This window comes from Pleurodeles waltl, chromosome 10, assembly GCF_031143425.1.
Source record: "Pleurodeles waltl isolate 20211129_DDA chromosome 10, aPleWal1.hap1.20221129, whole genome shotgun sequence".
Taxonomy (NCBI): domain Eukaryota; kingdom Metazoa; phylum Chordata; class Amphibia; order Caudata; family Salamandridae; genus Pleurodeles; species Pleurodeles waltl.
In genome coordinates this window covers 847942713-847956684 of record NC_090449.1, presented here as the reverse complement: position 1 = coordinate 847956684, position 13972 = coordinate 847942713, and the positions used below count along the sequence as shown (strand labels likewise).

General features: G+C 40.3%; 1 protein-coding gene across 1 annotated transcript in view; it reads right to left on the bottom strand.

Annotated features, from left to right (window-relative positions):
• Positions 1 to 13972, bottom strand: part of MRC1 (mannose receptor C-type 1) — a 705818-nt gene that overhangs the window by 516762 nt on the left and 175084 nt on the right. Inside the window, exons 5-6 of the mRNA XM_069211541.1 lie at positions 9106 to 9219; positions 3673 to 3819 (exon numbers count right to left, since the gene is read on the bottom strand). Of these exons, the coding sequence (XP_069067642.1) occupies positions 3673 to 3819; positions 9106 to 9219 (261 nt within the window). The remainder of the gene's footprint in view (positions 1 to 3672; positions 3820 to 9105; positions 9220 to 13972) is intronic.

The following is a 13972-nucleotide window of genomic DNA, read 5'->3' as shown; positions in this document are numbered from 1 at the left end:
CAACACTCATAACATTCAAACATGCACGCACGCACCAAACATTCATTTTAAAAGATCACACACACTCATTCTTTCATACATGCACGCACACATTCATTAACAACACTCATAACATTCAAACATGCACGCACGCACCCAACATTCATTTTTAAAGATCACACACACACACTTACCTTCAGCTCCGGAGGGAAGGCAGCAGTTCCAGCCTCGTCACGGAGTGGGATGTGGTCAGTGAGACTGCTGATCCCACTCTTCTCTGTGACGAAGTGTCACTGATTGACACTCGCCCTGGGCGCTTCAGGGCTTAAACCTGAAGCGCCCGGGGCAAAGTCAATGGGTGACGCTTTCCTCGTCACCCAGGGTAGGGCCTTGAGGCACCTTTGCTGAACTGAGAAGGTCACGCCCATAGGAGCTTTGACCTTCTCAGCCCAGCAAAGTTCAGCTCAGGCAGCCAGGAGTCTGCGCAAATTGCGCATGTCTGCTCCTGGCTGCCTGACCTGAAGATAAAGAGTGTCTGTCAGTCTGACCATTGTTCAGCCTGACAGACACTCTTCATGAGGGGCAAAAGGTGGGGGGCGTGGCCCCTCCGCCCTACAGGAAAGACAGCGTGTGTTGGCTGTTCAGCACCCAGCATTCCAAACAGGGTGGTACTGCAAATGATACTTGTTATTTTAATGCTAAGGTTCTATTACATCCATTTGCGTTTTTATATGCAGGTTCATAATAGGAACCAGGATGATGTCCATGGTAGCCATCATTGTCTAAATTAACCAGAGGTTTTTGTCCAGCTGTCACCTAGAATCATCTTTGTATGAAATTAAGTTTGCTAATAGTTTAATCAAAATGGGTCATGGTCTGTCACCAAATATCTTTGAACCAAGATTCACTAGAAGGAACTCTGCCTTGTCTTCAACATTGTCAAGACTTTGGTGTTCTTACTATGCATTGGTTGACGCAATGCCATTGAATGGTCAATACTGAGTCCATTATACAAAATAATAAATGTTTCCCAGGCAAAATACGTTTTAATTCCTATTGCATTTTTAAATATGGGGGTTGAAAGAAATAAAACAATATGCAGGTAGAAATCATTGAAGTTATTCATAAATGGCACAATAATTCAGATCACAAAAGGTAATGTTAATATGAATATTTATCACAAATAGAATTGCTGATTTTACTCTGATGAAGTCCAAAATATTTGTAATTTAACCCCGCCACGGGGTAGAGACCAAAGAAAAAAATATGCTAAACACAAGAAAAAACACTTAGAGATAGACAAGTGGAGACCTTCAACAGCTCTTTTCTTTCAGCATTACGATGTGCCTCACAAGCCATTTGTGCTTCTATGTCGATTAATGATAGTCAACTAAGTGAGACATGCAGTATTGGGGTTGATCAAACCATAACATCAACAAACCCCAAATTCCATGACTTGCACAATCTCACAGCCACACACAAATTCACCAATCAATTAACACACACTTACCACTATAAAGCCAGTCGTGTAGTATCTGCATTGCATGTATATAGTTTATAGATGCTGAAAGGCCTTGTGGTCCACTGCCAACACTTACCTGCCGGCACTACACATCAACTATTACTAACCAACTTTTGTAATAACAAGGCTGCTCCTCACAAAAGAGTGTTCCATTTGCAGCATTGTCTAGTATTTGATATCATATCTCTGCATAAAGCCAACAGATTAAGAGGAGCAACACCAACATGTGGTAGCTTCAGCACACTCATTTTGCTCCCATCCTTCTACTGGTTTCATTTCCACCTGCAGTAGGTGATCCATTCATCCACTCATACGTTCCTTGTAGGTGGAATACTATTTTAGATCTAGCTTTTGAAAAAGCTCTAGCTGCTTCATCAGACTATTGTTTTTTTGAAACAATTGATAGATAATATAGATACATAGGACAACTTTTGGTCAGCGGCAGCAGGCTTCATCCAGTTTTTTGTTAAATTGTCATTGACATTTTGGTTCTGCTCACTACAGCATGTTGAATGAGAGTCCACTTTACCTATTGGCCCGATTATCTTTGAGTACCTCTACAAAGCCTATGAATATTTTTCATATCCTCCTAAAAATAATACCTTTCTCTTCAGTGATACATCTGGTTAAATGGGTGATTTTTCTATGTTAGTGATTTTTTTACATTTACTTTAAATACCAGCTTTTTATTTTGCCTGCACTTTGGGTGCCCAGTTACATGGTGATTAATTTTCTGTCTCCTTTTAAAGTTATAATGTTATTAAGTGACATTGTAGCATTTTAGCTGCCAGCAATTTGTGTTATTGATTAGCTGGCGATTATTCACAGCTACTTCACAAATAACAATAATATAATTCATGGCACAACTGCAAAGTTGTTATTTTAGAAACATTACAAGTGAAACAGTCACACTGTGAATTATTTTAAATATAACATTTTAATGTAAGACTATGGCGGCCACTTTTACATGGCTGCATGTTTTATCTTCTTCATTTTTGCACCATGTGCATGCAAAAACAAATAAAAACAAATATACCAATGCAACAGTTTGCCATGGTCTGACACAGTAGCTTTGTCAATGCTTGTTGTATCATAGTTCCTCTACACTCAATAAAATAGTGAGAAGTTACATTTAATTCCCATCCTGGGTGGCCTGATCCTCTGTACATCACTTCAGGATTCAAAGGGCCTCATTACAAGTCTGGCGGTCGGAACATCCGACTGCCAGACTCGAGGTGAGGAGGCTGCACGTGCTAGGGGTCTCCCCAACAGGCCCATTACGAGTTTTCCAGACCAAGATTTCCACCGGTCAGCCCAGTGGAAAATGCGCTACCGGACTAAGCACCACATGGTGCCGAGTTCAGTGCCGTCACACGGGGGGCTGTCCAGCACCTTCGAATGTGCACTGTCTGAAAAGCAGACATGGTGCATTCTGATGGTGCTGGGCTGGTGGATCCTTGCACTGCCCATGCCATGGGCAGTGCAGGGCCCCCAGTGGCCCCAGCGCTTGTTCTCTGCCAGCTTTTTCATAGTGGGAAAACTGCCATGAAAAGGCTAGCGGAGATCAAGGTTGTAATCAGCAGGGCAGCACTGAGTTCAGCGCCACCCTGGCTGATTGCAACTAAAACCGCTATCACCCCATCAGGATCTGTGACCCTGGGGGGGATGGAGGTCTTTAGGCGGGTCCGTCCGCCTAACTCACAGCTGCGGCGGTCTGACTGCCATAACGAGACTGGTGGTCTTGTGACCGCCAGCTTCATTATGAGGCCCAAAGCCTTCAAAAGTCTTGGTGTTCATGCAGCATTTCACTGTACAAACTCCAGCCTTTCTTAGGACACGGTAGTCCTAAACCTAAACCTCAGGAAAATGTAATACTCATTTCATCTGAATATGGTAAGTTGCTGGTACAAATTTAGGGAGCTTTATGCGTATCTCTTAATTAATCCCTGGGTGAAGTCAAAGCACGAAACGCTTGTGCATGAACTTTCCATATCCCATGAATACATTAGGTCCTATGTACTGGTAACAAGTTGGCATTGCTCTTTAATGTACACTTCTACAGTATAGATACTGTTACTGATAATAATCACAGTTTGTCAATTTGTGGTGTTGTCTACAGTACACATAAGACAGAGACAATTGTAAAAACTGAGAAATAAAAGGATATCTACCTGAAGGAATAATGAAAGTTGAAGAAGTGATATTTCCTTTTTTGCAGATATACCCCAGCTTCTGAGCACACTCTTTATTTTCCCATTTCCCTCCTTTTGCAGGATTGAGTGTGGCGCAGGCTTTTCCGGGCGCTGCAGACGGGCTTCCTTAAAATAGGACAAGTGCAAAAAAAATTACAGATCAGATTGACAGCGCAAAAGAAGCTTAGAAATTCTGTGCTGTGCTTTGGGAAGGAAAACAATTAAAATTAAGAGAAACCTGCGCAAAAAGTTCTGCCTTCACAACTGTTTTCCAGTCGCAGTACTAACAACCTTTGTGCTTTGTTCTACTACCCTATCAGAGACTCCTCTTCAAATGCATGTCCTCTCAGATGCGTGATGTGCATTGTTTTCAAGACTGCACACACCTTATTGAAGCAAAGCAGTGGTCCATTCACACTGAGTCTACAGCTGTGTTGAACTAAAGGAGTGAAATCAAAACGCTTAATTCACTTTCTCATCACTTAGGGACCGATTCTGACTTTGGCTGGGACAGAGCCAGCCTGCGGCGGCTAGGAACAGGCCACCAAGCCTACCCCTTCTCGATCACCAAATTCTGAGTTCACCATGGGGCTGGTGGTGTGTTGGTGCCGCATTCATGGTGGCGGCATGCTTTGGCTTTAGTAAGAGCCTCAAGCCAACTTAGTCCATGTTGCGGTGCCGCCAGCCATTCAGACGCACCTTGTCACCAGGAAGTGGCACAGTGCGCACACCTGACCAGTCAACAAATTATTGTGGCCATTTTCCTGCCTTTCCCCTTACCTTCTCCTGGCGGGGACCCGGTCAGGAGTAGGTTGGCAGAAAGGCAGGTCCTGATCAGTCCAGCGGCTGATGTTGTGGGCTCACTTCCCTTGACTGCTGCGTAGCAGTAATGATGGCAGTGGAGGCGGTCCTGAGGCGGTGTCACTGCCAAAGTCCACTGAAGAGGCAGCGGTCTGACCGCCAAAAAGTTGATGTGGACAGTGCCCATCAAAATCAGAATCGGCCCCTTAGACTTTTCTCGCTTCAAGAATCCATGAATCCTCATACATGTAGCACATGCCCAGATTACGTACGGGAAGCCATTATTCCAAATCCAAGACTTCCACATCAATGGCCTGGCAGTGTAAGGGATATAATTGGCAATCCTAATTCAGTAAAACAATATCTTTAACTCTCCCATTCTGCAGTGACCGTTGGTGGTGCCTCCATTTCTAGTCACCATAGAAAATGACAGGCCCCATCTCACATCCCAAGTAATACCAAGCTCCCAACTGTGGACCAATATGGATAGGAGGGAGAGAGGAAACATTAGAAATGTGACAAGAATGTCTTTGAGTGGTAATGATTACAAATAATGACTCGCTGCATTAACTTTTCCTCATCACCATACCAACAGAGTAGAAATTTATATAAACCTTTCCGAAGGCACAGAATAAATAAAAATCTGCAACACTTCCTGAGTTTATTGACACAACTTGTAGTCTAAAGGGACACCTTTGAAAGAACCTTAGACCTAATCCTGCAGAGTGAGAATTACCCATCAGGTGGTCTCTGGTGGAATAACCCTGAAAGTATCCTGAGTAAAAAGCTAAGAGGCACAAGCAGGGGCCTACCCAACTCAGGGTCAACCCAACTCTTCAAGGCCCCCCCCAATCACATCAAGACCAATGACTTTATGAGAGATATGCAAGACTCAGGGGCCTCTAGTTATAATCTAGAAGTGAGTCTCATAATTTTCCATGACACCACTGAACGCCAGCTATGCTCATTGAAAAGTAGATTACTATACTTATCTTGAGTCTCAGTATGACTTCAGCTGAATTATTGTCCTTGCCTGATAGCTCAAATTTTCAACTTTCTTAAAGGAGGGTGTACAAGTGAAATAAATAAAGATAGCCTTGTAAAAAGGGAATGTGCAGCAGGGACAATTATGTCCTACTCATAATAAAATAGGAATAGAAATTCTGCAAAAGACATAGGCTCAGCCTTCCAATATTATTATATTAAGGCTATCCAGGTATGTTGTAAGAGACAAATAGATTGCAAATGCACTGAAAATAACTGTAGTTACAAGTGTAGCTCATTTTTTAAAACAAATCCAAATAAAATCTGTGTTCCTTTAAGTTTTGATGAACTCAATGCCCCTCCCTGAAAAGTGCAGGGCACGCCTGGAGAAATCCAGTCCTTCAAGATGTTCCCAACATCTTGTTCTGTATGGTACATTCCACATGGCTAATTATAAATTATTTCTATTGGATGGAGTTGCTGCCTGCTACTTGTACGTGGTGATGGGCATGTCCTGAGGAGGGGCCATAAATATCACTTGCTAGGGTTTCTAGCAGGATTAAGAAATTGAGGACTGTGCTTCCACCTAGTAGTAAATAAATATCAGGTAGTCAAGTGCCTCCAAAGAGATTCAATGACGAAACTGGGTCATCACAAACCACAAAGTTAGAATCATGGTTTCAAGAGTCATCTTCACAAGGTTTATGCATGTTTCCCCTGACCACTAACATTACCTAGGTTGCCGCACAAATGTTTGGGAGAATGGAAGATGTCTCCTCCTAAAAGCTGCAATCCTACTAGTAGTACTATAGAGAAGTCTATATGCTTTACTGAAGAATGTTTTACTAAAGTTCTATTTGTATTTCAGATCCAGGAACACTGGAGTTCCACCATTAACCCAAAGTCTTATGCATATAGTTGTTTTCGATGTCTATCAATTGATACAGCTAGAATAGATGATACGATGCAGCTATATGAATTAAAAGAATTACATTTGTCTTTAAAAATCCACAGTAAACCAGCTGACATTCATACTCTCAGGGTAGATTGCAGAGTGAGGATTTATAATGGTGATAGCCAATGTCGCTCTTCTTTCTTATTTTCCATTCCCCTTTCCATGGGACTACTACTAACTAACATATCACTGCTGTGTCTGGTTGGCTATAATATGGAGAAATGTGTAAGTACATCACTCCTGTTGGAACTGGAATTCAAGTTAATGTAATAATGACAGAAATGTTTGGAAAATGGCATTCAGTATTATCTAATGGGAAATGCAAAAGCATGAACAAATTCTAATATCTTTAATGTGGCTAAAGGGCAACTATGCTTCCTCTTTGGCTCTATAGTGAACGACTGGAGAAGTGGGCATAGAAAATGCCTATGCAAAATACTTGTGGTATTCCTTGTCTATTCCTACTTTGAAAAGAGATGTATTCCTCCCCTTGACAGTAATATATCATTGACAGTTTCCAGGCTGGAAACTGGTATAGAAAAAGTATGTGAATGTGCACAAACGTTCAAGGCAGTCATGCATGCAAAGATAATTCACTGTCCCTGGAAGTAGATTTACTCAAACAGAACCCATGGAGTGAGTCTTTTTATGAGAGGTGTACCACCTTTGTTGAATGTCTAAAGTGTTGTTGCACTCATGAAAAAGTCACCTGAATATGAAAGACAGTTCCACATATTAATTAGTTTGTCAGCAATGTTTTCATCTCCTATGTAGCTGAAAGATGATGGATTATCAGATTGTTGCCAACCTGGGAATCCAATTACGAAATGAGTGATGTGTATCATTTTCTTTGTTTCAAACCAGCTGATAACCATGTAAGGAGTATTATACTGGTGAGGATTAGGCCTGGGAAAGGAGGAGTGGGACAAGAGACAACGGAATGCAACCACGGATGCTAACAACGACTCCCAGTCACCATGCAAGTACCAGCAATGCAAAAAAACAATGCCCCATGGTCTAGAATCAGAGCTCTGAAAAAGAGGACAAAAACCTTAGAATCATAGCCAAGAGGAGCCCTAATCACACATATCGCAGGCCCCATGCTAGCAGCTTTAATTAAGACCTTTAACTATCTCATTGCAACCATCTAGACCTTTGTAATCAATGCTTCACTCTCACTAGTTGTAGTTCCAGAGCCTGCCATCCTCAACAACATGGAGGATGCCCTTGCAATAGTGAAAAAAGGAGAACTCTGTCTGTTTATACTTCTTGACCACTCCTCTGCCTTAGACACTGTGAACCACAACATCCTGCAAAACACCCTAAAGGTTCAGATTGGTCTGACAGTCCTCAGTTGATTCTTCTCTTATCTAAACACTCACTTCCAATAAATAGATTAAAAAACTTCCTATCAATCCTAGCCCATGTCAATTAAGGAGCTCCTTGGTTGACATGGGTCTCAGCTCTGACTTTTTTCAAACTGTACATGTAACTCTTAAACGTGATTGTACATCAACCCAAAATATCATATCACATTTATGCAGATTACTCTACCTCAAAATCACATCATTAGAGGACATGATTCATCTCAATAAAAACCCTGATAAAAACTACAAGCCTGGCTCTCATCTAGCCACCTAAACCTAAACCCAATGTAGAGTGATTTCCTTCTCATCTCTCCACTCCATAAGCCACATCACTACACAGCTGGCTCCAACATTTGAAAGCCCTAAACTGCACTCCAATATTCATTAATTGCACAAAATATCCTGCAATCTCCCTATAGTCATGCCTAATGTGAGCTTATCATTTTGTGATTTACTTAGTTACAGTATGGATGTATATTTTTTATTCATCATAAAACTGTTTCAATTAATGCTTGAAAAGATTATCCTCAACAACTTTGGAATATTTTTAAAACAAGTTTGAATGCTTAATGAACTCAAAGATGTTTATGAAATGTTCAAATTGAAATTGTTAGAGTAAACTTATTTTCAATGTATCAATGTAGAAAACACATTTGCAACCCAAACCACATAAAGGGGGTGTCTTCACTCATAAAGCTTTTGCAAGAAAAGTCTCCTGTGAAAACGTTTTGTAAAAATAACTTCCTGCAAGGAAGCAAACTGCAAAAAGTGCAAAGGCTGTCAAGTTACCCGACTTTCGAAGGCAAAGTTTGAAAACATGCACACCCCTACTTTAAATTATGCAGCAAAAGTACAACACATTCTATTTACCTTTAAAAGGACTTTTGAGAAAAGGATCTTTCTATCCATGCAAAAAGTGTTAGAAGAAAACACAAACATGTTAAAAATAAATAGAATTAATCAATTTAAGGAATTATTATACTTGTCACATATTTCTAGAATAGAATGTCTAAAACAATTTCAAAATTATTCTGGATAGACAGTTTATTTAAACAACCATCAACATAGAACACTATAACACAGACAATCTGAGAGCAATGTATCCAGGATAAAGCACTATTTACCAATTAATTACCCCCAACCCCAATTTTATCCAATCTAACATTTTGTACATTTGTGTCCTATTGCTGATTTCAAACTCTTATATTCATGCCTTTAGACATGTAACTAATGTTAATTGATTTGATAGGTAGGGTTTTTTGTGAACACTACAATTAAGGGGTACATAATGGTCATCATGCCTACCTGGTGCCCAGTTGAGGTATCTGAATGGACTTCCACCGCTCCATTGCCATCCGCTGTTGAAATTAAGACTGTTAAGTCCTATCCAAACTGGAGTCTCACCATTGTTTGTTAGTCCTGGAAAACAAAAATAACAAAAAGTATCTTTGGCAAGAAACATCTTGATGTAGTCAGCTTAATTAATTTGGAGAACAATTTTAGCTTTAAATTTTTAATTCAGAGAAAACATTAGTGATGTTGGATATGTTAAAATGCAGAAATGTGAAGATGATCTGCTAGGTATAGAAAGATCTTAATCACAAACAGCTACGCTAAATACTTAATGATATACTATGCAAGTAATGAGATGGCTAGTTTATCTATTTGTTAAAACTCCACCATCATTCTACAGGCACGAGTGTTGCTTTTCCATGGCATCCTTTTAATAGCATTGACTGTTTTGATTGGTTAGGCACTAGTGAGAAAGGAATATTCACATATATCATTCACGCATGCTAGTGCAGTGGTAAGGCAGCATTGTCAGTTTCATTCAGCTAGACTGTGTTACCTTTCACATATCCCAGTCAATTGATTTATTGCATGATGCCTAGTTTGTCTGAAAAAAAATGGTTCATTAAAATTCATGAACAGACTGTTACGAGACACTTTTTGTTTAGAACGTAAGGCAAGAAAATAATGCTTTAAAGTAGCAAAACAATAGCAGATTGTTGTGAAGAGTAACAACAGGCAAACAGTCATATTGTTAAAATTTCTGATTTCTTTTTAATTTTCCATTTAGTCTGCCATGCGCATAACTTTCAAGTGGCCATTGTCACTTGATAAACCTTTAATGAGGTGTGATCTTTTACCATTCTAGGACCTGCTGCCTTGATTTTACAGTTGTCAGACTCAACCTGGTAATTCCAAAAGTTTCAAGATAAGATATGGGGGCCAAAGACACATTGGGGGTGATTCTGACCCCGGCGGTTCACTACCGCCGGGGCCAGGGTCGGCGGGAGCACCGCCAACAGGCTGGCGGTGCCCCGCAGGGCATTCTGACCGCGGCGGTTTTGCCGCGTCAGAAAGGGAAAACCGGCGGTCTCCCGCCGGTTTTCCGCTGCCCAAGCTGCGCCGCCATGGGGGATTCTGACAGCCCATACCGCCATCCTGTTCCTGGCGGTTCTCCCGCCAGGATGGCGGTATGGGTTGTCGTGGGGCCCCTGGGGGCCCCTGCAGTGCCCATGCCAATGGCATGGGCACTGCAGGGGCCCCCGTAAGAGGGCCCCACTTTGTATTTCAGTGTCTGCATTGCAGACACTGAAATACGCGACGGGTGCCACTGCACCCGTCGCACCTTCCCACTCCGCCGGCTCAATTCTGAGCCGGTGTCCTAGTGGGAAGGGTTTTTGCACTAGGCTGGCGGGCGGCCTTTTGGCGGTCGCCCGCCAGCCCAGTGCAAAAGCCAAAATACCCTCAGCGGTCTTGCGACCGCGGAGCGGTATTTTGGAGGGGGGAAGTCTGGCGGGCGGCCTCCGCCGCCCGCCAGACTTAGAATGACCCCCATTATCTTCCTTGTATTTCACCATGTGCAGCCAGTGTGAAATACCTTGCAACCAATGCCACACTGTTCTCCTGTGCACTCATAATGCATAGTTCCAAATCCCTCAAAGGGTTATGAACCCATGCTTACCTGATGCAAAACACTAGTCCAACCCTGATGCACATCATTTAGTGGTCTAATGAGACATATGAGTCTCTGGTGTGGTATATCGTTGAGTACTTCTATGAAGCACATCATCCAGTGCTCTTCAGGTGTGCATCCTAAATACTCCTTTGATTCATATTATATGGTGTTTTCCGGGTGCACACCTCCCAGTGTTTGCCTGCAGTTCTTTACCATCTGACCATAGAAACCATCCTATGCTCTTTAGATGTACATCACCCTAGTCCATCAGCTGTCCATAGTAATGAATGTCAATGTGTGTGCGTACAGTTATGTTTCTTGCACTGTGTGGCAGGTAAATGTATGTTTGTTGGACTTGAACTGTTTACGTGGATCTATGATTGAGTGTTGAAAAAGATACACACACCTGTGTTTTATCTGTGTATAAGCCATGTACAAAAGTTAAATATATTGTTTTTTCAATACCTACTTTTAAAATTCAATTATTGAAAGCTTGCAAGAAATCCAAAAAGCTGGTCCAGGTATATAGTAACATTTTACTACATACATACTGTTCTTTCAATATTTTAGATTTAAATGTTTTTGTTTAATTTAGGTATATCCTGAACATTACCGGTGTTTAAGGCATCGTGATCCTAAAGCTGCGGGCGTGTGGATTTGGGCAATTTCACTTATCCCTGTGGTTTGAAGGTATTACAATCATTTCCAATGTTTTGAAATACGTGAAGTTGGCACAAGGTTTCAAAATGATTCTGATGACTGAACGTGTCTAAAATATGATTTGTGGGCAATTTTTACAAAATCAAACTTTTTGCAAAATAATACTCACTCAATACAGCTTTGACAGGAGGATTTCAATACAACACAGATGTTTTAAGAGGAACAATTAACCTAAACATCATTGACCTGAGAGGTTTGTGAAGTCACTGAATGTTCATGTAGTTGTGAACTTGGCACAACCTGGTCAGTGGAATTTAAACTCCACACACCATTAAGTAACACATTAGTTTCAATAAGTATATTATCTCACTTACAGGAATGACTCTCTTAGTGCAACCACCAGCCCACTGATAAGGTCAACAGAAATAGTGTAGACAGCGCCCCCAAATTCAATTCAATTACTTCTACTCATTGTTACTCCTACCAATACCTTTACCTCAACTGACATTGCTCTGACTGCTATCGATTTGATTTGTGGAGTTGGACTTTTACTTAAAAGATAAGTAAATTGTCTAAAAAATATTTTAAAATGCTAACTAAAATGTAAAAAGAATTTAAAAGTTAATTTATAAGTAACAATGCAGTTAACTAATTACAATTTTATTATAAATGTAACTTTAAGGTGGGTGTTTTTGTGTTTTTCCCTTTCATTTAAAATAATCACTGTAATGTACCTTAATTTATTTCAATGCATTAATTCAATTTAGATGGAGAAACCATAATGTTGCAATGAATTTTAAGTTAAGGTTTGGAATCCTTATCATTGTAAATTTGATTAAATATACCTAATCCATATAAACACAAATATGTCAAAGAGCTATGGAAAGGTTTTGGCAGGATATTCCTTAATTTAGCAGGGTTTAAAATAAATACAAATAAGCAAACACACATAAATACAAAATATTTATAAGGACAGCTATAAGGCTTGTTACTAGTATTAGGGTTAGGATATTGCTAGAGTTCCTTACACATTTAAACAAGGATGGTGCTAGTTACCCATGATTTAAGCTTAAGGTTTAGATTACAAATTACAGGAAGCACAAACTAGACCAAGTTGTAGGTCAGATTAAAAGAATAGAATTAATGTAACTGTCATTATAAAGTTTGAAGCGGTTGCAGTGAACGTATTCTGAAATTATGGAGTAGAGAAAATTCATTCAAAGTAAAGGTATTCAAACCCATGTCAAGTTATCAAGTTGTGGTAGCAATTGTGCCATACTACTGTGTTTTGCCATAATTTGTTACTAGTAGGTGTAGAGTATATACATGCTACTGCTGTGGTCATTGGTTTACAGTAGTGAAGTTCTCTTACTTGAGTGCTGTAAGAGGTATTAAGGCATTCTGGATGTATTTAGTGATGTTGTACAGCGATATGCCATCTTTATTTAGTGTGATTGGTGGTGTTTGTGACTCATGGTGTAGAGATTTAGAAAGGGCATTAAATTACATTCAAGTGATAAATTATTTTCCAGCACAATAGAGCGTTAAAGGTGTGCACCATGAGTATCGTCTCCGAAATATCGATGGGCTACAGTATTGAGGACAAGATATTAAAACATATCAACATGTAAGTTAGTCTAGATTTTCTGTGCATTCAGAAAAGTAATTCTATACTTCCCTTGAAGCACTTAACTTTCAATACTGTGTGCCTCAATATTCTGTCCTCAATATTTTGTACCATGACATTCTGGAGGTCGATATTCAGTGGTAAAATCAGAATTAAAGGGCAGCCAGTTAGTAAAGTCACTATTAAAGTATGCCTTATTACACACTAGATTGATAAAAAACAATTGGCTCAGATCAACTTCACACATCTTCTATGCCCTATTCCCTAAAGGCAAGAGCGTCCATACATCTTCGAAACACAAAGGGGCACAGAATGCCACATCACCATCCAAAAAGCCTTTTTGTATAATCCAAGAACTTGCCACATTCAACCACAAGTAGCTTCTCTTGTGTCACTTCAACCTTTTGCCCTCCCAACCCACCCCATGAATCACTATTCATCCATGAACAATTCCAATGATAACTTTCAATGAGATTTCAATCTTCTAGGAGATTCCACTGCCAATACCATGAAGAATATGTATTCAATCTTCATAACACTATAAACACCAAGTAACACATAATGAAACTAATGAGCAACACGCTTGATTTTGTCTCCACCACCATTTAAACCTTGAACTGCTAACTGCCAAGGGACTGCACTGATTATATAAAAAAGGTCAATCCTCATTCTACACAGCGCCCACTTTTCTCGAGGAAGTTAACCTATACTAGCAACAGTACTGAAATTCTAAATAATTCCAAATTGATTTTCCTCAACGAAAACTCCATCACCTTAGCAACCACAATCAATCCATTGGCCACTACCTCCCAATGCTTAATCAATCATATTCTAGCAGATAACAATCACTCCCTATTACTAAAGTTATGCAAAATAAATGCAAAGCCTGCGACCTCGCGGAGACACAACTGTCAGAACAC